A 26,026-nucleotide genomic window follows, 5' to 3' on the forward strand; every position below is an offset into this window, starting at 1 on the left:
AAACACTATCATTTTAAAAGTTTGACGCTATAATGATAACAAATATGAAGTTAGTCCATAAATCAGTGAATATTTTAACACAAAACGAAACAAAACTTCGAACGTTCTACAACCAACACGGCAGAAGACACAACCAAAAGAACAAAATGGCACAGAATTTCATATGAAACTCTCAATATATTCGTGAAACACGTCGTGTGTGTGTATATATATATATATATATATAATCCAAACTAGACAGACATTCAAATCTATTAAACGGATATAAGATAAGATAGTTCCTAGTAACATTCCACAACCATAAAGCTAATTATAGAAGTTCACATTATTTCACATATCACACATAAAAACACAGTTAAAAGGGTAACTGCAATTGGTAAAACACGAGAAGAGTGGGCATTGTTACATTTCATTTCATTCATTGAGAAAATGTATTACTTTTCCCTCTTATGCTTTTCCCTCTTATGCTTTGTGAAGGAAGTAGTGGCAACCCCATATTTAATTGTTCAACACAACAAAATTGAACATGTGCCGACCCAACTAGGCTTTAACGCCATGTTCATTACATGTTCAAGTTGTTGTTCCAATTAAACATGGGGTTGCCACTACTTCCTTCACAAAGGATAAGAGGGAAAAGTAATACATTTTCTCAATGAATGAAATGAAATGTAACAATGCCCATTTTTCTCTTCAGCCTCAAGTTTGTCTTGTGTTGTAGGATTTGCAATTCAAGCACTTTTGAGCAATAAGATGGTACTTTACGTTACTAGTTCTACCACAATCATTGCAAAGGATCCAAACCTGTTTGAAAGAAGAAAAATAAAAGGACAGAAAAAACGATGATTATTAGTTGTCCCTCGTAATCAGAAGGGAAATACACACAAAATCTTAACTACTAAATTCACATAGTCATGGAACTATAACGAAATTCTAAGTATTTATAAAATGTTATTGCAGAGATACTTACTAGTTACTAGGTTAGTAGAAATGTCATTCTAGTCACACACATATCAAGCTTTCTAATTTTAACATGGCCAAAAAAATGTAATTGGGAATACTTGGCTTTTTATAACACAAGTTTATTTGGGTAATCATGGAATCGTAAGAACTTTTATAAATATTCTAAATAGTTTTATATGATCTTTTGTAATATGATTAATCCTAATCCTAAAGCGAGACACATCACATTCTCTTGTTATCTATGTCATCTGTATCAAAGTTTTTGTTGAAAATTTCTCCACAATTTCAAAAACATGCATAAAGGTTTTGGCGAGTTTTAAAATTGATCTAGTTTTTTTTTCTTAAATAGAGCAAACTACCAAAAATGCCCTCTAAAAACTTTCACCAAAAAAAATATCCCAAAAAATAAGAACAGCAAAAATACACTCAAGATTTAAAAAGGTGTGGCCCATTACGAAGTAAACACAACCGAATTTACTTCATTTCATGTCAATGTACTTATATTTTTAAGGCCCAGTTTGGGTAAATAACTTAAATAAGTTCTTTTGGAGAAGGAGCTTAAAACATAAGGACTTTTATTAATAGCAGCTTATAAATAAGTTATTTTGTGTTTGGATTTTTAGTTATAAAAGTACTTATTTTAAAGTTGTAGCGTTTGGATAAATAACTCAAAAGATAAATTTTTTTTACAAAAGAGAATGAATATTAAAATAACGATGATAACAAATACTTTTCAATATTGAATGTTGATTTTACATAACCTAATCACTAATATTGTGTATGATATGGTAGGTAAAAATAAAAAATAAAAATAAAATGTGTATCAATGTATATTTTATTGCTGTTTTTTATTTTTTATTTTTATTCCTATTAGAACTCTCTTCTCCTTTATTGAGGTCAAGAACTTGTTATAATTAACTATGAAAATAATAAGCTATAAAATTACATATGAAAAAAATAAAATTAAAACTGAAATTTCATAAATACAAATTTAATAATAAAAAATAGTGATAAAATAATAAAAAAATATTTAGAAGGAATATATGCAGTAAGTTGTTCAGATGTAATATTGTCTGAAAATGTGGTGGAGGATCAATACTTCCATCAGATGTTTCATTACGTAAAAATGGTGAGACTTGGAACATTGCGTGAGAATGATGGTGGAAGGCCGGTGCTTCTAGCAGACCTTGTGTGAAAATGGTGATGAAGAGTCAGTATTTTTCATAGAGTCAAGAAGGAAAGTAAATTTTTGTTTTAAAATTAATTTTTGTTAAGTAAGTGGTAGAATGACTTCTTGAGAAGCAAGAAGTCATATATTTTTACTTCTTCAAAAAGTTGCAAATTAACTTTTCGGGAAGTTAGAAGCTTTTTTTAAAATAGTGCCAAACACATAGATTATGACTTTTCATAATCCAAAAATAAAAAAAAGTAGCTTCTCCTACTTCCCAAACGGGCTCTAAATCTTCTTCCGTTTTTAAATCTTTTGAGGGTATTTTGTCATTTAAATTTTTCAAAGATATTTGCCAGCTATTAAATCTTTAGTGAGTATTTTTCTTAGTTTACTTTTTAAAAAACTAATAATAAAAATACATGAAATAGGGGTGTCACAATTGCTCCTCACAATCTTTCCCATTAGATTGCAATGATCAGTTGAGCACAATTACCATACCCGTTGACTTTAGAGGAGCATCAGAGAACATAAAATTGGAGAAATTGTGTTAGTTTACTTTAGAGGATCATCGCAAAACATCAAATTTCTCCAATTCCCTCATTAGAGGCATAGAAAATAACAGAGAAAACTAACCATTTTATTTTGATATAGTTCAGGCATTGGTGTAGCAGCAATCTCCAAGTCAAACTTCTCCCAAACCTTTGACATATCAAAAACTGACTTTGAGCAAAGAGGGCATGCATACCTGAGATGTTTAAAACAATAAATAAATAAATAAACGCAAGTATCAGAACCAATGATTTCCGATAATAAGACTTAAGAGAGCAGATACTAATAAACGAGTTCCAACTTTCAATACAATACTCACTGTAAATGCTGTCTCATTTCATTCAGACAGTTGATATGGATTGTATGTCCACATGGCAAGACAGCGATTTCATGCATCGATTTGAACAAATACTGCAAAACCATCACATTTTGTTGGTAAACATGTGTTAGCACCCAGCGGGGGAATAAATGTATATTGATCGACTTCCGGGAAGAAAATATCAAATTTTAATAGTCGGATTAATAGTCAAAATAGTTCCTGAGAAGTGTGCGTCAAAATTTAGTGATTGAAAGATCAAATGTCTCCTTGGTTCATGAAAGATATAATTGTGAATATGATTGAGCCTTCCATCAATTAGATGATGACATGTGGCATAATATTTCGACAAAAATCTAATTAGCAAAGGACTAATTCGAAACGTTTGATCTTTTGAGGACCAAATTGACAAGCATGTGGACCATTTTGACTATTAACCCTTTTAATAGACCAATAGGAGCACATTACAAAATTAACAAAGACAAAATTTAACCTCAAAACAAACAGGACAATCATGATGCATTGCCTTCTCCACACAAGCGTGACTATTTTTCAGCAGAGTTGAGTGGCAACAACCTTGGAAGAAAAGAAGTGTTGTTAGAATGATAGTTGGTAAAGAAGCTTACGGGTCAAGAATTAAGACAATAGTGTTGCTACTTTAAAGGAAAGCATGAAAATGTAAAACAATTGACTTACCACACTTGTCGCAGTGGAAGTAATTTTCAGATCCTCCGGTTCTGTATTGAAACATTTCAGAATCATTCAATAACTAACGAAGAAAAGTACCCTAAACCAAATGCAACAACACTAGAAGTGCATACAATGCTTTTTGAAGAACAGGCAAAAGGAAAATGTTCTACTAATTCATACCTGCAAATTCCACAGCCGCCGCAATGGTATTGTTTCTTAGATACCTGCAGCAGATAAAATAAATAATATTATCATCTCGTATATTCTATGTGTTGATTTTTCGAAAGAGTCATTAACTTGGATGTTTAAGGGATTGTCAGCTCCGGAACGAAATACTCACATCGTCATCAAAAAGCTTGCATATCCCGCAAAAGTACTTGCCCATACAAACTCCACAATTAATGCAGTTTTGCTGAACCTGGAATCAGCAGGAGTCAACACAAGAATAAACTTAGTTCATGGCAGGATTCCAACTTACAAAAGGCAAGAACTTTTAATAGATGATTGCCTGTGAATAAATGAATAATTGAATAGTTTCAAACACCTCAAAAAGAATACTAACAACTCTGCACAAAACATGTTAAAGGGCCTTCATGAAGTGATTAGCTTCAGGATTCCTTTTAACTATGCAGCTTTTTCTTTCTTCTATGGCTATGAACACTTGTGCTTACCCGCATGCAAGAACGGATCAAAAGGGGGGGGGGGGGCAAGTATAGGCCTTGGCCTCCCAACTTTTTTTAACAAAGTTAATTTTTATATAAAGTTATTATATATTATATAATTTTATTTGAAGAATAGAGTAAGTAATTATCTTACATAATTAAATTATTAAACTCAAAAATAAGTAACAATCCTTAAATTGAGAAAAATATTATTGTCAATTACTTTTTGACTAAATAAAATTCCAAATCTTTAAATATTTAATTTTTTTTCTCTTTTTAAATATTTTTTCTCTTAATTTTCACACCTATTATCATATAAAAATACTTTAATATTTATAATAACAAAAAAAATTTTAATATATTATACTACATACATGAAAGTAAATTATTTTAAAATTTATTTATTTTTCTCATGATATTAAAATTATAACATATTAGTAAATTCATTAAAACAATTATATTTTATATATTTTATTCATGAATATGTTTTAAATGTATATAACAAAGTTATTAGAACAACTTATTTATATTATTTTATAGTATTTTTTTTATAATATGAAGCATAAAAATATAACTTACTATCGCAATAATACTCAACAATGTAGACTAAAAATAATAGATCATTTTTATATTTTGTCGAATCCAAAATAAAAATAAATTATAAGAACTAAGATAACTTTTTTATATAACAAGTCCTTATTAGTATTTTTTTAATAAAATAAATATTATGATCATATATATTAATAAATATATATTATTATATTTGATTATATAATATTTTAATTTTTGGCCCATTCTCTACCAAATTCTTGGTTCCGTCCATGCTCGCATGCATCAAGGTATTCGTATTTCTCTTACTAGAGAAAAATAAAGCTTTATCATAATCTATGTTAATAGCATGATCTTCCCTTATAATTAACAAGACTTACCTCTTGTTCAGTCCCACAAAGTGAACATATCACCTGAAAATAGGCCACCACTCAAATAAAGATCCTAAAAACAACTTTATTGTAAAGATGCCTACGTGGCAAAACCTAAACCATACATTCTAAAGCCACACTTTTCATTACAAAACACTTAAAACCATAACTTTTCACAAAGAAAAGCGTCACCTAATGGAAAAAAGTAAATTAGAAGATTTAAGAGAAGAAATAATTAAATTATCAAAATTAATAGATCAAAAACTAATGATTTTAACTAATGTTAACTGTAATGACACCGAATTTTTAAAATCAATACAAAATGATTTTTCTCAAAATCTTTATTTTTACTATAAGTTTTATTGAAAGGCTTCAAAAACCTGAAAAAAAACTTATATTTCACACGGAATTTCTAAAAAATGTTACCATAGAAATAATTTCCCACATCTTTATCATACTTTTAACCCACAATTAAATTCTATAGTAGATATACTTGAAGAAATATTAGTATCCATAAAATTTCAAAAAAATAAGGAAAAAGAGAATCCCAAAGAAGAAAATTTTCAAAATATAATCAACATAACAAAATTAAAAGTAAAACCATCATTGAAATTATGAATATTGAAGAAAAATTAGAAGAAGTTACAATGCTTTTTAAACAATTAAAAATGGCTCAAGAAAATAATATTATGGAACAGAGATTTCAAATAGAAGAAGAATTAGTAAATTCTGAAAATATAGAAAATGAAGAACACATCCTAGATTATTCAAGTGACGAAGAACCAGCAATTCCAATACAAGTAAAAAATGAAGCTGGAACATCTAAGGATAATCAATCTCAATTTAAATGGAAAACAGGTTTTGAAAACTTTGTTTTTAAAAAGGGATTTATAAATAAAGATTCAAAATATACAAAAATACCATCAAAATACGTTCCTAAAATCCAGGAAATGGAAGGAGAAAGAATGCTCGATTTAGACTGTAAAAAGAATGAAAAAGAAAATTTCGAGAACTGGTTGAATTCTTTCTTATTAGAAGCCTTTACTAATCCAAAACTTAGTGAATTGTCTGGAAGAGATATTTGGAATTACATAGGGTTTCATACTAAAGGAACTGTAAGAGATTATATGACATCAATAGAAAACCAAATAATAGAAGAATTAGCAACAAAAACAACAACTTATGATAAGATAATACATATAATGATGATTCTATATAAAGAATTTTTTGGAAAAAATACTATAGATCATAGACAAGAAGAAGTCTATAATAAAGAATATCAAGAAGCAAAAGACCATTATCTTAGTATGTATATAACAAAACTTCCATATCCTGCTAATGAATTTATAATGGGAAGATTTATAAGAGAAATAAATAGAGGGACAATTGAAAATAATTTTGGTGGAGCAACCTCTGCAATAAGAGAGGAAATAAAAGAACGTTGTATGCAAGAAGCGACTCAAAAAAGATTTGCAAATATAATTAGAATTTGCTGTCAGGATAATGAAGAGATACCTCAAAAATATGGTCTTAATAAAAATTTTCAAAGAAAAAGAAAATATCAATTTAGAAAAAGAAAATACTATCCAAACTGGAGAAAAAAAAGATATTTTAAAAAAAGAAATAACAATAAAAACAAAAGACAAAAAAATGACTATTGCCCAAATAAAAAAGAAAATTGTAAGTGTTGGTATTGCCAAGAAGAAGGACACTATGCAAATGAATGTCCAAAAAAGAAGGATAAAAAGGACCTTACCAAACAATTAGAAATTGCTAAGTCTTGTTTTTATGGAACCATTAGAGGAATCAGATGATAACTTAGACTATATTTTTGAATATGTCTCGGAAACAGACTCAGAGACTGAGTAATAATGCTACATTTATTACTATAAAAATAACAGAAAAGTTTTAAATGCTTTCATAGATACTGGAGCGACACAATGCTTTGCTAGTACAAATATAAAACTTGATTGAAAAAAATTAACAAAACCATTAAGAGTTAGAATAGCTGATAAATCAATACATAAAATTGACCAAAAGGCTGAAATGGCTAAAATATTTATTCAAAATTATAGGTTCATTGTTCCATCCATATATATGCTAGATTCTGTAATGGATTTTATCATAGGAAATAACTTCTTAAAGTTATATCATCCATCCATTCAAGAATTAACATATATAGTTTTAATTCGAAATTTCGATTAACTCTTCATATTTTGCTTCGAATAAGTTTATAATTTGTATAGATTCAATTGGTGGTGCTTTATTTAAAGGATTTTGATAAAAATAGTTTGCAACTTCATAATCTAAAGTATTGATCATTTCTACTATTTCTCTTGTATTTGTTATATGATCATTTATTACTAGTCCTTGATGTATATTTATAATTCTGATTTCATATTTATAGTTTTTTAATTCTTTTTTAATTTCTATCATAATTATAGTATTCTTTTTTTGCATGGATTATTGTATATAAAATATTTTATCTGTTTGTCTTTCTCTTTAATATAATTTCTCAAATCCTCAAAAACTTCTTTTATTTCTACACTTTCTCTTATTTCTAAATATCTTTCTAATTTTTCAACTTCATCCTTCATTTTTTCTTTCAACAGCTTTAATTCTTTTATGTCATAATACGGTTTTCCAGCCATTTATAAATTTTTTAAGTTTAATTCCAACTTGTTTATATTTATTCTTATTTCTATCTTTTTTATTATAAGATCATCAATTTCGATCTGAATATTATTTAATTCCCTTTTATACTCCTCTATTTTACTTTTTAATTTTTTCGCTCTTTTTCTTTTTATTTTATTTTCTGGTTTTTCAATCTTTTTATGCTTCATTATTTATTTTAGAATTTCTGCAAACTCTATCATCGATTCATCACTATTTTCTAGAGATTCTATTAATTTTTCTAGCTCTTCAACTTCTCTTTTCAACTTGTCATTGATTATTTTTAGAGCTTCAAATGCTTTTTTATTTATTTCAGAAAACTGTAAATAATTCAAACGATTTTCTCTTTCAAAGAGCTCTTGTTTTTTGTCTTGATAAGTTACATATATTTCTTCTTTATTTATTGTCATAATTTAGTATTTAGGGTTTTATTTAATTTTTCGACCTTTTTTGTTAACTCTTTTATTTCAGAATTTTCTTCTTTAATTTTTAACTTAGATAAACTTAAAGGGCTATTAATTTTAGATTCTCCTATTTGAAAATTTGATGAAACCAATTTTCCTGATGGTTCTTTTAGTAATAAAACTGGGTTTTCAATAGCTTTATATTTTGGTATTTTTGTTTTTACAATTTTCTGAAATAATTCATCGACATAAATTCTTTCTCTGTTTTTAAATATTATACTATGATGGCTATTTGTTAAAGCATAATTTATTGCATATGTAATTGAAAATGGTTCATCATTTTGTTCCATTAAATTCTTTCTGTGAAATTTATAAGCCAGACTTATAGATCTTCCAAGATTTTCAGTTGATAAAGGTATAGCATATCCAAGATGGGCATTAAATTTTACATTTACATTTGCCAAATTTCCATGAACAATTCCAATTATTTGATCTATTAGGTCATCAGTAATTCTTTTGTCACAGATTGCTAAACTTATTGGTGAATTAATTTCTTTCATATATGTAGATTTGATTAAGACTTGTATGGTACTAATATGAATCCATCCAATTTTACATCTTTTTTGTTGATCCTTAATTTTCTCAATCTGTTTACTCAATTCTTCATCATTTATCAAAGCTATTTCAAGTTCTCCATTGGCAGATTTTATCTTTATAGGGGCTTCAAGTTGAATTTTTCCATAGTATATTATATTTTTTCTATTAAAAACTTCTTTTAAAAGACTTTGTTTATTAAAATTTTCATTTGATTTGAGATTTAGTTCTATTTTTAGAACAGCCTGTTTTTCATTATATAATAAAGCAGTTAATCTATAATAATCAGATTCTTCTGTTAATTCTAAACTTTCTAAATAATTCATAACTAAAAGACTAGGATGAAGATGTATCTTTCTGGAGAAAAATTTTCTTTATTTAGTATATTTTACAATAGGTGTTTTTATCTCTAGAGAGGAGATTGTAGATACTAACTCCAGAGGGGAGTTTAGAACTATTTTTCCCTAAGAGAATTCTTTGTCAGACTACAGAATCGCCTCGGCAGCTTCCTCCTTGTTCTCCTAGCATATGAGTACTCTTAGCCTTCTGCTTTCTGTTTTCTGATACTCTTACAATTGCCTAAGCAATCTATTTATAATGGTTGGGTCTGATGGACAATTCTCATCCTTACCCTTCTTATGACGTCATTGCTTATTATCTTGCACCAGCTACATTGTTGGTGCCTTATGACCTAAGCGCTTACGTCATTATACAATAATATTGAGGGATGCTTCAGATGCACTGTCCTCTTCTTTTATCATGTGGGCTTCAGATGCATTGTCCTCTTCTTTTATCATGTGGGTTGATTCCGTTTCATTATTGCTAGTTGGCATTTGTGGTCTTTTCTGTCTTTTATCAAATAGCAGAGATTCCTCTTTATCCATTCAGGGAGTTTTTCTAAAAGTCCAGATAAGTTGTAGAATGCTGATTCAAATTCCACCAAGAGTCTCATCTCTCTTTCTTCAATTTCATTTCTTTTACTGGATACAAGCAGAGTATTTCTACTTTTATAATTAATCCTTGTGTGAGATTCCTTCGTTATTTTTTGAGTTCTTTCAAAGACCCTTGCTAATGTGCTGGCTAGTCTTCCTTCATGACTGTAAATTGTTAAATCTTGAATTTGATCAATTGGTTGAAAATTTCCTGGGAAGACAGACATGAATATTACTTAGTGTGCTGGAACCAAGCATTCTTCTTCTTCATTAAAAATAGGTTGACTATTTGTAAATTTTAGGGATACATCCCTTGAATTTACATTGTCAATCATATTTTTAAATCTTTTTACTACATCAACGAATCCTGCAGAAAACTCACTAATAATTTTTAGATCATTAAAAATTAAAATTGTATCAATTAATCCATATTGGAAAAACTGATAAGTGTCAGATGGGGAAGCATCTAGAAATATAACCAGCTTTGTTAGCTGTTCTTTGGCAATAGGATAATATTCCAAAATTGCCATTTTTTCTTCAGTCCAATTCAGGACTATATTATGGATTTCTCTGAGATTTGATCTTGAATTGGAGCTTTATCTGCTCTTTTTAGGGTTTGTTCTGGATGAAGATCTTCATATTCCCCGAAGGATTCCTTTGCCTCTTCCAGTGTTAAAAATCCTCCTTTATGAATTATCCTTGATTGATGTGTGAATGATGCTGCTTTTTTCCAAGCATCATATACTCCTTTCATGGGGCCATTATAAATTACATAATATTTTTTATCTTGGGTGGATTTTTTAATAATTTCAGCAATTGTTTTATTTTCTGAAATTTTTTCTTCACCTGATTTGTCCTCCATGTTTAGCTGGCTGAACTCTGATGGTTTTGCTTGTTGTGTTGATTTCATTGCTTTAATGACCTTCTTGAGGGATTGGATGTGTCCTTATTTGCTGACAATGCTTGCATTTTTCGAGTTCTTGCTCATATTTTTGAATTTCTTGATCTAATGCGTTGTAGACAAACTCCATTCTCTTGTTAATGTATCTGCAATAACATTTTTGTCACCCTTAATATATTCAATCTTTATTGGATATTGTAACAAAAATAATTGTCATCTTATCAATCGTCCATGATTATAATCAACTTTTAGATTATATCGTATGAAACTTGTTAGGTAACTTGAATCTGTCCTTAATGTAAATTCTCTGGGTAGTAAATCAATTTTCCATTTTTTAAGAAATTTAATTGCTGCTAGAGTTTCCTTTTCATGAGTAGTATACCTCTGTTCTGTTGGAGTAAAAGTCCCTGAAATATACCTGCAAAGTAATTTCTTTGGGGAATATATCTGAATATTAGCTAAATATTAGCTAAATATTCCCCAAAGAAATTACTTTGCAGGTATATTTCAGAGACTTTTACTCCAACAGAACAGAGGTATACTACTCATGAAAAGGAAACTCTAGCAGCAATTAAATCTCTTAAAAAATAGAAAATTGATTTACTACCCAGAGAATTTACATTAAGGACATATTCAAGTTACCTAACAGGTTTCATACGATATAATCTAAAAGTTGATTATAATCATGGACGATTGGTAAGATGACAATTATTTTTGTTACAATATCCAATAAAGATTGAATATATTAAGGGTGACAAAAATGTTATTGCAGATACATTAACAAGAGAATGGAGTTTGTCTACAACGCATTAGATCAAGAAATTCAAAAATATGAGCAAGAACTCAAAAAATGCAAGCATTGTCAGCAAATAAGGACACAGATCCAATCCCTCAAGAAGGCCATTGAAGCAATGAAATCAACACAACAAGCAAAATCATCAGAGTTCAGCCAGCTAAACATGGTGAACAAATCAGGTGAAGAAAAAATTTCAGAAAATAAAACAATTGCTGAAATTATTAAAAAATCCACCCAAAATAAAAAATATTATGTAATTTATAATGGCCACATAAAAGAAGTATATGATGCCTGGGAAAAAGCAGCACCATTCACACATCAATCAAAGATAATTCATAAAGGAAGATTTTTAACACTGGAAGAGGCAAAAGAATTCTTCAGGGAATATGAAGATCTTCATCCAGAACAAACCCTAAAAAGAGCAGATAAAGCTCCAATTCAAACCCAGAGAACAGGAATAATAATAAACATTCCTACAAGGGCTGAAATCAAGGAAAAGAAAAGGGTCTGTAGATCAAATCTAAGAGAAACCCTTAATATAATCCTGAATTGGACTGAAGAAAAAAAGGACAATTTTGGAATATTATCCTATTGCCAAAGAACAGCTAACAAAGCTGGTTATATTTCCAGATGCTTCCCCATCTGACACTTATCAGTTTTTCCAGTATGGATTAATTGATACAATTTTAATTTTTAATGATCTAAAAATTATTAGTGAGTTTCCTGCAAGATTCGTTGATGCAGTAAAAAGATTTAAAAATATGATTGACAATGTAAATCTAAGGGATGTATCCCTAAAATTTACAAACAGTCAACCTATTTTTAATGAAGAAGAAGAATGCTTGGTTCCAGCCCACCAAGTAATATTCATGTCCGTCTTCCCAGGAAATTTTCAACCAATTGATTAAATTCAAGATTTAACAATTTACAGTCATGAAGGAAGACTAGCCAGCACATTAGCAAGGGTCTTTGAAAGAACTCAAAAAATAACGAAGGAATCTCACACAAGGATTAATTATAAAAGTAGAAATACTCTGCTTGTATCCAGTAAAAGAAATGAAATTGAAGAAAGAGAGATGAGACTCTTGATGGAATTTGAATCAGCATTCTACAACTTATCTGGACTTTTAGAAAAACTCCCTGAAGGGATAAAGAAGAATCTCTGCTATTTGATAAAAGACAGAGAAAACCACAAATGCCAGCTATGTGCCTCAAAAATATCTGAAGAAAGCAATAATGAAATGGAATCAACCCACATGATAAAAGAAGAGGACAATGCATCTGAAGCCCACATGATAAAAGAAGAGGACAGTGCATCTGAAGCATCCCTCAATATTATTGTATAATGACGTAAGCGCTTAGGTCATAAGGCACCAACAATGTAGCTGGTACAAGATAATAAACAATGACGTAAGCAATGACGTCATAAAAAGGGTAAGGATGGGAATTGTCCATCAGACCCAACCATTATAAATAGATTGCTTAAGCAATTGTAAGAGTATCAGAAAACAGAAAGCAGAAGGCTAAGAGTACTCATATGCTAGGAGAGCAAGGAGAAAGCTGCCGAGGCGATTCTGTAGTCTGACAAAGAATTCCCTTAGGGAAAAATAGTTCTAAACTCCCCTCTGGAGTTAGTATCTACAATCTCCCTTTTGGAGATAAAAACACCTATTGTAAAATATACTAAATAAAGGAAGTTTTTTTCCAGAAAGGTACATCTTCATCCTAGTCTTTTAGTTATGAATTATTTAGAAAGTTTAGAATTAACGGAAGAATCTGATTATTATAGATTAATTGTTTTATTAGATAATGAAAAACAGGTTGTTCTAAAAACAGAACTAAATCTCAAATCAAATAAAAATTTTAATAAACAAAGTCTTTTAAAAGAAGTTTTTAATAGAAAAAATATAATATACTATGGAAAAATTCAACTTGAAGTCCCTATAAAGATAAAATCTGCCAATGGAAAACTTAAAATAGCTTTGATAAATGATGAAGAATTGAGTAAACAGATTGAGAAAATTAAGGATCAACAAAAAAGATATAAAATTGGATGGATTCATATTAGTACCATAAGTCTTAATCAAATCTACATATATGAAAGAAATTAATTCACCAATAAGTTTAGCAATCTGTGACAAAAGAATTACTGATGACCCAATAGATCAAATAATTGGAATTGTTCATGGAAATTTGGCAAACGTAAATGTAAAATTTAATGCCCATCTTCGATATGCTATACCTTTATCAACTGAAAATCTTGGAAGATCTATAAGTCTGGCTTATAAATTTCACAGAAAGAATTTAATGGAATAAAATGATGAACCATTTTCAATTATATATGCAATAAATTATGTTTTAACAAATAGTCATCATAGTATAATATTTAAAAACAGAGAAAGAATTTATGTCGATAAATTATTTCAGAAAATTGTAAAAACAGAAATACCAAAATATAAAGCTATTGAAAACCCAGTTTTATTACTAAAAGAACCATCAGAGAAATTGGTTTCATCAAATTTTCAAATAAGAGAATCTAAAATTAATAGCCCTTTAAGTTTATCTAAGTTAAAAATTAAAGAAGAAAATTCTGAAATAAAAGAGTTAACAAAAAAGGTCGAAAAATTAAATGAAACCCTAAATACTAAATTATGACAATAAATAAAGAAGAAATATATGTAACTTATCAAGACAAAAAACAAGAGCTCTTTGAAAGAGAAAATCGTTTGAATTATTTACAGTTTTCTGAAATAAATAAAAAAGCATTTGAAGCTCTAAAAATAATCAATGACAAGTTGAAAAGAGAAGTTGAAAAGCTAGAAAAATTAATAGAATCTCTAGAAAATAGTGATGAATCGATGATAGAGTTTGCAGAAATTCTAAAATAAATAATGAAGCATAAAAAGATTGAAAAACCAGAAAATAAAATAAAAAGAAAAAGAGCGAAAAAATTAAAAAGTAAAATAGAAGAGTATAAAAGGGAATTAAATAATATTCAGATTGAAATTGATGATCTTATAATAAAAAAGATAGAAATAAGAATAAATATAAACAAGTTGGAATTAAACTTAAAAAATTTATAAATACCTGGAAAACCATATTATGACTTGAAAGAATTAAAGCTGTTGAAAGAAAAAAATGAAGGATGAAGTTGAAAAATTAGAAAGATATTTAGAAATAAGAGAAAGTGTAGAAATAAAAGAAATTTTTGAGGATTTGAGAAATTATATTAGAGAAAGACAAACAGATAAAAGATTTTATATACAATAATCCATGCAAAAAAGAATACTATAATTATGATAAAAATTAAAAAAAAATTAAAAAACTATAAATATGAAATCAGAATTATAAATATACATCAAGGACTAGTAATAAATGATCATATAACAAATACAAGAAAAATAGTAGAAATGGTCAATACTTTAGATTATGAAGTTGCAAACTATTTTTATCAAAATCCTTTAAATAAAGCACCACCAATTGAATCTATACAAATTATAAACTTATTTAAGGCAAAATATGAAGAGTTAATAGAAATTTCGAAAAAGAAATTAAAAGAAAAATCGAAATTGAAAAATTGGTATCAGAAAAATAAAGCTTTATCATAATCTATGTTAATAGCATGATCTTCCCTTATAATTAACAAGACTTACCTCTTGTTCAGTCCCACAAAGTAAACATATTACCTGAAAAACAATCCAAAAATATTCAATCGAATTGATTAACATGTGAAATAACAGAAGGGAGAAGGGAGAAGGAGCACAAAATTTTTGTGATACTCAAATGATCGGTGTTCAAATAAATAAGCTACCTGTTTAATTTGATGACAGGGAATGTCATGTCTAAGCTTCGGAACAATCCTGATATCATCCTGCGGAAAAACATAGATGGTAAAATAAGTTCCCATTAAAGAGAAAAAAAAAATGGATTGCCACAACATAAGAATTAAAAATAATGATTTGAAAGTCCTAAGTATTGCAATCTGCTACTAAAAGGAAATTGAATGTTCCTCAAAAGTTGTAGTTTTGAATCAATTGATATTCACTTCTATACTTTCTCCACAAATATACTTCTCAAATTAGTCTAACGAACACCACCTAAATTTTTCAGATACAAGCGGGCCAACTTGAGGAACAGGAAAGAAATATAAATGTCTCATAACTAAAACTTGAAAAAAGGAAGATGGACTAACCTTTGCCTCATTATGACAATGGCAACAGTGGAAAATCTCGTTGCAGCAGGGGGCTCTAATACGGCATCTTCTCCGGTAATGTTGACATCTGCAAGAAGACCTAAAGTGTCAACAAAAGAACTGAGACAAAAATATGCAAACTAAGTGAACATGAGATTTTACCCGTGTTCCATATATCCTCTCTCTCGCAAGTCTTTGATCTTTACATGTTCTTTTGATTGATCCAATTTTTCTCCATGCATGCCACTTTGCATTTGATGACAGATTGTACAGTTCTCCCTCATATTGTACTCTATATTTGATGTTACTGCACTCAAACTGTTGGAAAGGCTCAGAGTACATTATTGTCGCATCTTCCATGACAATATATGCAAACCACTATATAAAAAGGCTCAGAGTACATTATTGGACTACGCATTCTGATGATGGATGTGACACAACCACCGACTGCGCAGAGATAGGGATACCTGAGATGTGATACATTCACAAATACCTATGCATACTGATGATGGATGTGACACAACCACCGACTGCGCAGAGATAGGGATACCTAGGATGTGACACATTCACAAGTACCTGCACCTGACACTGACACGTGCTCTTATAAGAGACACGTCATTTTTCATTAAATTGTAGAGGTATTTCTGAAGCAAAGTAGGTATTATGAATTATGCCATATGCACAAAAATATCGGATATTGATACATAATTTTACATACCAAGTGCTATTTTTCATGAAATTCTAAAGGTATTTATGAAGCACAAAAGAATTTGGTATTTTGGATTATGCAGTATGCACAAGGGCATCTAATATTGACACATAATTTTACATGCCCATTTGATTTATTATTAACAGATCATTTTTAAAAAATAATTTTTTTTCTAATAAATATTTAAAAAAAGATTTAAAATATTTCAAATTCAGACAAAAAAAAAACAAAAGAAAATACACACGTTTCTTTTTTAATATTCATCTTCTTTTTACAACAAAATACTCTCTCTTCTATAATCAAATCATACGTACTCATATTTTTTTTATGATAAATTAAAATCACTTTACTTATATTTTTTGTTTATCTTAAATCAACCAAATCAAATCTTATATCAAAATAAAAAATATTAAATACAAGATAATTTTTATAAGACAAATATAAAATTAGGTTTGAAAATTTTTTTATGGTTCATAAGTAATTTATTAAAATTGGATTTTGAAAAATAATTTTCTAAAGAGAGTAATACCTTTATTTTTTAAATTAACTGAAAATGGTTTTAAATAATCATAAACGTTGTTAGTAAAATAAGTTTTAAAATTTAAAATAATTATAATATAAATAAATAGAAAAAGAATTTTGATTCTGAATGAAATTTAGTATTAATAATTTAATTAAGAATAAATTTGAATATCTATAATACATGAGATTATATTAGAATTTTTAATTAACAAATTAACTTTAAAAAATGTCTCTTTAAATTCATTTAGAAAAAACTTCTAATTTGTTAAAATGATAAGTGATCTTTTTATTTGCCAAACTTAAAATAAATATATAGTTTGTTCTTTTGAAAAAAAATAAATATATCTTTCCCACAAATAAATTTACCAAATCAGACCTTATCTTGCAAAAACTTTCAATTTTTCTCCATGCATGCACTCTACAATTGATGACAGATTGTATCTTCTCCCTGAGTTATATGCCTCATGTTACTGCACTCAAACTGCAAAGGCTCAGAGTGCATTATTATCTCCTCTCCCGTGAATCGTGATGCTAGCTATCCTCTATGAACTACATGGAAGCAGAAATAAACTTATGGACTTGCACATATGAAAATATTAAGAAATAATCCTACAACTTCAAAAAGCATAGTTTATCATACTTTCAAGTCAAGCAAACACTGAACGCATTGTTGCTTTCTTTTACATTACATGCAGAAGCTACCAATCTGTCTTGGAGATAGAGAAGTCTTATTGAAGGCAGGAAAGTTACTGAAAAAGGATTACACGGGAGAATTGAATGGGGTAATCAGGTGAAAATAACTGAAGATATGTGGTTGGCAAACAATTCTCTTATAGCAAATATGGATAATCTGAACACCAATCCACAACTACAATGGGTCTCATAGCTTATTACACAAGACAGACAATGGAATTATCAAGTAATATCAGAAAATTTCAGCCCACTAACAGCACTAACTCATATTGCAAACTGAAATTGGAGAAGATGTTCTAACAATTTAAATTTTACTCATTTTAGTTTCTCATATCAATTGTGTTGCATTTATGAAAATGAAGTTCATGCATACTACTCAAATCCCTTATTCAATTCCTTAGTTTATACATAAGATGAAGATGCTTACTACTATTATAAAATTGTCTTTTACAAAGATATATTATAACATTGTTCTTTACAGAAATACAATTGAAAATCGTTAAATAATTTAATTTAATATAATATATATTTTACTAAAAATATAATACTAGTTTATCTTTTAAGTTAACTTCACTATAAGATTCATAAACACTATCATTTTAAAAGTTTGACGCTATAATGATAACAAATATGAAGTTAGTCCATAAATCAGTGAATATTTTAACACAAAACGTAACAAAAATTTGAACGTTCTACAACCAACACGGCAGAAGACACGAGCAAAAGAACAAAATGGCACAGACAAATAAGGAGAGAGAAGAAAAGATGGCAACAAAAACGAAAAAGTTCGTGAGCGAAGGCACAAACAAACACGGCAGAAGGCACAAGCAAAAGAACAAAATGGCACCAAAAAAAAAGAAGAGAGAAGAAAAGATGTGATAACTCTTCAATAAGAGTTAATTTTCTGCATCATCATCGGCATCGTTCACAGTCCATACGCGAACCAAAACCAATCAAAGAGCAAAACCACCCAAACCATAAAAAGTTTCAGATCCACGCACCCAATTTGAAATCCACAACTTCAGCCAAACACAACCATATACATCATACACCAATTGACATCCGGCCATCACTAATAAAGAAACAAAATACCTGAAACTGCAGCCATCAACCATCACTCAAACACCAACAGATCCTCAACCTTCATCCAAAAACAGAAGCAGATTTGAAAAAAAAAATAGAACAGTTTTTTTTGTAGTAAATAAATCAATTTTTGATAAAAAAAATTAAGAAAAAAATGTGTTGACAAAAAAAAAAAAAACCTTTATCTTCACTGAGACAGAACTTCCATCAGCGGCATCGTCTGTCTTTCTGCTCCGATCTGTCTTTACCGAACGCTTTTTCTGCATGCAGCAGCACCACGGCCCTATTCTCACTTCTCTGCGCCGCTCCTCTGACTTTTTGCTCTTAGCACCACTCACCGCTGCCATTCTTCTTCTTCTTAGCCGCTTCAACGACCATCACCATCATCTCTTTCTCTTTCTGAAAAAAAAATAAATAATAAATAAAAAATTTACTGAGTTTAAAAAAAAAAAAAATTTACTCTGTGACCAGAAGCTTGCATGCACAGCCGGCGTTGTCTCTGATTTCTTGTTCTTCATCTCTTCTGTTCGCCAGAAACAGAGCAAAAAATCTGCCTTCTTCTTCGTCACCTCTTCTTTCTTCTCACCGTCGTCCTCTGGGTCGTCACTGTCACCATCACCGGCGAGCTCCTCCTTACTCCTCGCCAGTGATCTGAGACTCTGCCGCCATCTCTTTCTCCTTCACCGGCGAAGTCTTTTTCTTAATCGCCGGTGACATCTCTCTTCTTCTTACCCAACCCCTCTGTTTTTCCTCCCTCTGATTTCTAACTTTCCTCTTACTCCTCTGATCCTTTCTCTCTCTCCCTCTCCCTCTCCCTCTCCGTTTATTTTCTTTTAGTTTTTATGACGTGTGAGTTGTGAGTTGTGAATTGTGATTGTGTACTATACATGACCTTTACCTATTATTCCGTTCTTCCAAAATATGTAGTAACTAAAAAGGAAAAGGACAAGTTACTTAAATAAAACAGTCACGTTTTTTTTAGGTAGATAAAAAAACAGTCAAAATTTATTTTATTTAGTATTAATTAATTATTTTAATAATTAATAAATATTAAATAAAATAAATTATAGCTGTTTTTAACTGATTTTCTTTGGTTATCAAACATTTTCGCATGATTTCAATAAATTCTAAAGTTTTTTTTAATATTCTATTTAAGTCTTTAATGTTGGCTTAATATTATGGGCAAATCACTATATTAAGCCAAGGATAGTAAAAAATTACACAAATCCGCCAAACCAAAAATTATTTCATGAATCAACCAATGCATGTTTATATGTAGTTCGAATCAACTAAATTCGAACTTGATTTATACATAATTCGAATCATGTTGCTTCCAATTATACACAAAACTCACAAACACACTAATTCGAATTACACATATACAATAATTCGAATCAGGTTGATTCGAATTACACCCTGATTTATTAAAAAATTAATAATTTATTAAAAAATTTATTTAAAAAAATAATAATTTAAAATTAAAAAAATATATATTTTATTTCATGCATTAAAAAAACTAACAAAATATTTAATTATGAGACTTCTTTAAAATATTAATAAGCTATCAATTCGAATTTCATACAATACTCTTTTGTCCATTTTTAATAACTCATGAATATTTTTTAATAAATTTTTTTAAATTATATGGTAAGATATTACATTATTCGAATTACGCATGGGAAGTTCAATCACTCTGATTCGAATTATATGGTGAGCAATTCGAATTCTATATAATACTCTCCTGCCCATTCTTGATAGCTCATGAATATTTTTTAATAAATTTATTTTAATCATACCACAAAAAATATTTTATTCTATGCAAAATAATTTAAAAAATGGCTTAAAAGATGTTAGGAGTACTATAAAAATTTGTAATGACTTAGGACATTAAAGAAATAATCTACATAGTCGATAATAATTTAGAAATTAAAGAAAATATATTTTTATCATGTATTTACCTAAATTACTAGAATATTACAAACTTTTATAGTACTCATAACAATTTTTAAGCTATTTTTTTAAATTATTTTGTATAGAATAAAATATATTTTTTAATTATTTTGGATGGAATAAAATATTTTCTTTAATTTCTAAATTATTATTGACTATGTAGAGTATTTTATTTAAAATTTGTGTACATGCAGGTATTTTACCTAAGTCATTAGAACATTACAAATTTTTATAGTACTCCTAACATTTTTTAATCAATTTTTTAAATTATTTTGCATAGAATAAAATATTTTTTGTGGTATAGTTAAAATAAATTTATTAAAAAATATTCATGAGCTATCAAGAATGGGTAGAAGAGTATTGTATAGAATTCGAATTGCTCACCATATAATTGAGTGATTGAAATTTCCCATGCGTAATTCGAATCATGTAATATCTCACTATATAATTTAAAAAAATTTATTAAAAAATATTCATGAGCTATTAAAAATGGACAAAAGAGTATTATATGGAATTCGAATTGATAACTCATTAATATTTTAAAGAAGTCTCGTAATTAAATATTTTGTTAGCTTTTTTTAATATATGAAATAAAATATATATTTTTTTAATTTTAAATTATTAATTTTTTAATATTATTAATTTTTTTAATAAATGAGGGTGTAATTCGAATCAACCTTATTCGAATTTTTGTATGTGTATAATTCGAATCAGGTTGATTCGAATTAGTGTGTGTGAGTTTTGTGTATAATTCGAAGCAATATGATTCGAATTATGTGTGGATCAAGTTCGAATCTAGTTGATTCAAACTACATATAAACATGTATTGGTTGATTCATGAACCAGATTTTGGTTTGGCGGATTTGCGTAAAAATTTCTTCCCCTTGGCTTATTTTAGTGTTTTGCCCTAATATTATTATGACATTATAAATCTGTTAATAGAACTAAGACGGAATAAAAATGAGATAATTTTTAAACGTTAGAAATGTAAATAGGATAAAAATGTTGGAACAAAAATAATACATAAAAATATTTTTTAATTTTATTTTTTAATAATATCAATTTTTTATCGTACGTAATTATTCAATTATTTTAAATTACACTTAATTATATTATTTTTATTTTAAATAAATTTATTTTTTTTATAATTTTACTTTTAAAGTTTTTTACTCTTAAACATTAAAAAATTTCAATACATTAGAGAAAAAATGTACAATTTATACTTTATTGTATCTGTATCATTTTTTATTTTTTGTAAATTTATTTATTAGTCATTCTACAAACATTTCATGATGAATAAAAATCTTTAGGAGTAAAATTATAAAAAAAATAAATTTATTTAGAATAAAAGTAATGTGATTAAATTTAATTTACTTAGATATGGTTAAAAGATAATTAAATAACTATGTATCCTAAAAAATTAATATTACCAAAGGATAAAATTAAAATTTATTTTTATGTATCGTTTTTGTCCCCAACGTTTTCGTCCTATTTAAAACCCTAAGGTTTCAAAATCATATCAATTTTGTCCTGCCGTCAATTCTGTTAACAGATCTCTAATGGCAGACAACATTGAGCCAATTTTGAAATTTTAGAGACTTAAATAGGACGATTTAAACGTTAGGGACAATTTTGGGACTTACCCCAAACGTTGTGGACAAAAATGATACTTTACTCTAAATAAAACAATTGGAAATCAAATTTATCATATTACAATTTTCTGAAACTTCATACTTATTTACAACTTTTTTATAATTATATAAACCAAAGTTCTAAAAATCGAACCGATTATCGAACCGTTCTAGCTACTAGTTTATTAGTTCATAGGTTCAATCGGTTTGACCGTGCAGTGGTTGAAGCGAAAAGATCGTTTTATAATAAAATAATAAATAAAATATAAATAAACATATTAAAACATAATTATAATCTAATATAAATTTTAAAATATCATCTAAATTAAAAGTACTACATAAATCAGAATGTTATTATGATCTCATTCAAATACAAACTCAAAAGTCAAATAACAAAAATAACCAATCAAACATAAAATGCCAACATCTAACTAATCCAAGTCTGTCATCAATCATCGAAATCCGCCATAACTTGCTGCAGATTTGCTTCGTTAATATCATCACCTTCATTTCCACTATTAATTCGTCAATTGCATCCTCAATCTCATCACCACCCTCCTCGTTAAAACTTACTTTCCTTTTACTAGTTTTACTTTTCTGAATCTCTCTTAATAAACCTTCCATTTATTTTTCTACGTCATAAGGGATCTTAGAACACTTCTTAATATCTCCCCGTATATTTACCAAATATTTTATCATTCTATTAATTCTCCCGCCCTCAAAAGTACTCAGACAAATTAAGCATTGGTAATGCGATTTTTCGTTTATATTTTGTAAAGCAACATATCTCCAAGCAGGATCAGTTTTTTCCCGAACATTAGAATTTTGTGATTGACTATCATTAGATCCAAAAGGAAGAGAAGGTTCATTCGAAGCCGAATTGTTCTCAGCATTATTATTCCTTGGTAATTCTTGGTTGCTACTAGCATTCATACCTAAAAATTTCCCGCAATCCAATAACAATACAATCCAACAACTAATCAACTAATCAATGCCTCAAAATCAAGATTTAGCACCTAACAACTAATCAATTATCAAAGGTTTTAACGATAAACTATAACAATTAATCATGCTTCAAGCAATCAACTTCAATAATTAATTATTTAATAATGCTTCAAGCAATCAACACTAAAATATTAATCATTTAATAATGCTTCAAGCAAACAGCACCAAAAAATTAATCAACAACAATTATTCATGCCTTAAGCAATCAACAGCAAGGTTAGAACCAACAATTAATCATGCCTCAACAGTTATTATTACAACAAATTAGATTTAAACCTAGGGTTAGTGGAAGATAGGGAAGAATGCAGAGCTGGTGGCGACAGGGACATTGGCTGGCCAGAGGCAAGACAGTACCTTGGAAAGGTCGAACAGAGCTGCGCCGGCGGAAAGACACTACGCGACGGCAAGTGGCACTGACGGTGGCTAGGATTTCGATGGCTGACTTCGTGATGGAAGGTGGCTACGCAAACGGAAAACTGGCTGCAGGAACGGAAAGCTGGCTGAAATGAACTTGCGACGGTGAGTGACTTCTACGGAACTTGCGACGGCGGTGGTGGCTGGACGGAGGTTACGCCGGAAGCTCGAGTGGAGACTGAGACGCGGGAACTGAGCAGTGAGAGTGGAGGGCTGGAGGCTCGAAAGTGGGTCTATGGTGTCTAGGTGAACTGGTGAAGACTAGGGTTCCTTTCAGAAAGGCAAAACGCAGCGTTTTTGGCAAAATTTCAAAAATTGTCCAGGTCACGGTGTTTATCAACAGTTCTCGGTTCGACCAGCCAGTTGGAACCAATTTTCAGAACATTGATATAAACCGCTATATGCACCAGCCAATTTGAAACTAAACGTAATTCGCTACTGGTAACCGCAATTTATGTTAAAATGGAGTTGGGCAGAAACTGCTATAGACTGCAGCGATTTTTGAAAGAGGTACAATATACATAAACCGCTACTGATTATAGCAATTTATGTACAAATTAATAAGGGTAGGTAAATCCGTAGTATACTATAGCGGTTTTTTTTTCTTGTGACTGAAATAAACTAAAGAAAGAAAAACAAAACAAACAAAACAAGGAACTGCTTAAATAGAGGGACAGTCTCATTTAAGACTACTCTTAAACTCCTCCCAAGGTGAAAGAAGCTCCACATGTGAAAGTTGTAACTTCATCGCTATTTTTGCCATAGTATCTGCCACCGTGTTTGCATCTCGCATAATCAAACGAAAGTCAACACGCCAATTCCAATGCATGATATCTTTTATTTTGAGCAACAATGGATCAATAAACCCAAAACCATCTTGAGTAACAAGATTAAATGCTTCCACACAATCCGTCTCACAAATAACATCTCGTTGACCCACATCCCAAACTAAGAGATATCTTCTCCAAATGGCAAACAATTCTCCTTGAAGAATACTATTACTCTCAATCATTCCCAAACACCCCATTTGCCAACTCCCATTACAATCTCTAATAACACAAGTAAAACCAACACTATCACCCGAACCAAAATAACTAGCATCACAATTAATCTTAAAAGTACCAATGGATGGGATTCCAAAAACCATTTAGAGTAGAGGGAAGGGACATACGTTGTAATTCAAAAATATTCCCAAGCTCCTTTTCTGAAATTAATGCCAGACAAATCACTTTTTCCGGAGGCCAAGTTTCATAAGGATTAAAGATGTCATTATTTCTTGCTCGCTATATCCACCAAAGTCCCGAAAAGAACATGAACTGATGCTCTCTGCTATGATACAAGAACCAGTTATTCAAATCCAAAGGATGACAAGAAATATCCAACCTATGCCAGACAAGTTGAGCTTTTGGACAATCCCGAATACAATGTAAAACCGATTCCTGGTTAGAAAGACATCTTAGACAACTATCCAGTGACGACATCCCTCTTCTAAAGCAAAAACTTGCAGTAGGAAGAGCCTCCTTAAGACACAACCAAGCCAAAAACTTATGATTTTCTGGAACAAGCTGACGCCAAAGCCAAAGCCAATTCTCCCGCTCCTCCCAACCAAATAGCTGCTTACACAACAACAAGTAACCATTGCGTGAGTCATAGACTTTGGCAGCAGACCCACACCAATACCAACCCACTTCCGGACCTGCTTGTTCATCTGGATTGTAAGAGAGAATATTATCTTTCAGATTTTGAGATAAAGGAGAATAAAGAGTATCTAAATGCCACCTATCAACCAACCAAATGTTATGTATCCGGAGATTCGAATCAGAAATGTGAACATAATCCATCTCATTAGATAACTGTTCTTCACTCCTCCAGCTAGAAAATCAAAAATTCTGGTTCAAATCTCCAATACACTAAACAAACCCATCCTTCAACACTTTCCAAGCCTTGCAAAGACACCTCCATATGGGAGAGTCCTTGTTCTTAGGATAACTAAAACAGTCATATAGAGATGATCGGTATTTGGCATCCAACAATTGGACCCATAGCTTGTTTGGCTGCTGGAAAAAAGTTCAAACTAGCTTCCCAAGAAGAGCAATATTTACACAATAAGGATCTCTAATCCCCAAACTTCCATATTTTTTTGTAGTAACCAGTACCTTCCAACTAACAAGATTCAATCCTCTTCCATCAACTTGTCCTTTCCAAAGAAAATTCTTCATCATAGACTCCAATTTACTAATGATTCCTTTGGAAAAAATA

At 29.6% G+C, this 26,026-nt stretch overlaps 1 protein-coding gene across 9 annotated transcripts; it reads right to left on the minus strand.

Moving 5' to 3' along the window:
• Nucleotides 1-555: 555 nt before the first annotated feature.
• Nucleotides 556-19,639, minus strand: LOC107612177 (putative E3 ubiquitin-protein ligase RZFP34). 9 transcript variants are annotated; one of them, XM_088496608.1, is made up of 17 exons: nt 19,247-19,639; nt 18,947-19,166; nt 18,777-18,825; nt 17,632-17,740; nt 17,368-17,540; nt 15,923-16,078; nt 15,761-15,848; nt 15,380-15,439; nt 15,222-15,254; nt 5,278-5,310; nt 4,027-4,104; nt 3,867-3,910; nt 3,693-3,733; nt 3,490-3,572; nt 3,000-3,091; nt 2,765-2,876; nt 556-801 (listed from the first exon to the last, which is right to left on the minus strand). In XM_088496608.1, the coding sequence occupies exons 6-17, from the start codon at nt 16,042-16,044 to the stop codon at nt 697-699; spliced, it is 891 nt and encodes a 296-aa protein (XP_088352734.1). In that variant the 5' UTR covers nt 16,045-16,078; nt 17,368-17,540; nt 17,632-17,740; nt 18,777-18,825; nt 18,947-19,166; nt 19,247-19,639; the 3' UTR covers nt 556-696. The 9 variants fall into 9 exon arrangements, with proteins under 9 accessions (XP_088352734.1, XP_088352735.1, XP_088352736.1 ...); XM_088496609.1 differs by lacking the exon at nt 17,632-17,740 and having other exon boundaries at nt 19,247-19,623; XM_088496610.1 differs by lacking the exon at nt 17,632-17,740 and having other exon boundaries at nt 19,236-19,561.
• Between the last annotated feature and the right edge of the window lie 6,387 nt (nt 19,640-26,026).

This window comes from Arachis ipaensis, chromosome B8 (assembly GCF_059453495.1).
Source record: "Arachis ipaensis isolate K30076 ecotype BB chromosome B8, ASM5945349v1, whole genome shotgun sequence".
Lineage (NCBI taxonomy): Eukaryota > Viridiplantae > Streptophyta > Magnoliopsida > Fabales > Fabaceae > Arachis > Arachis ipaensis.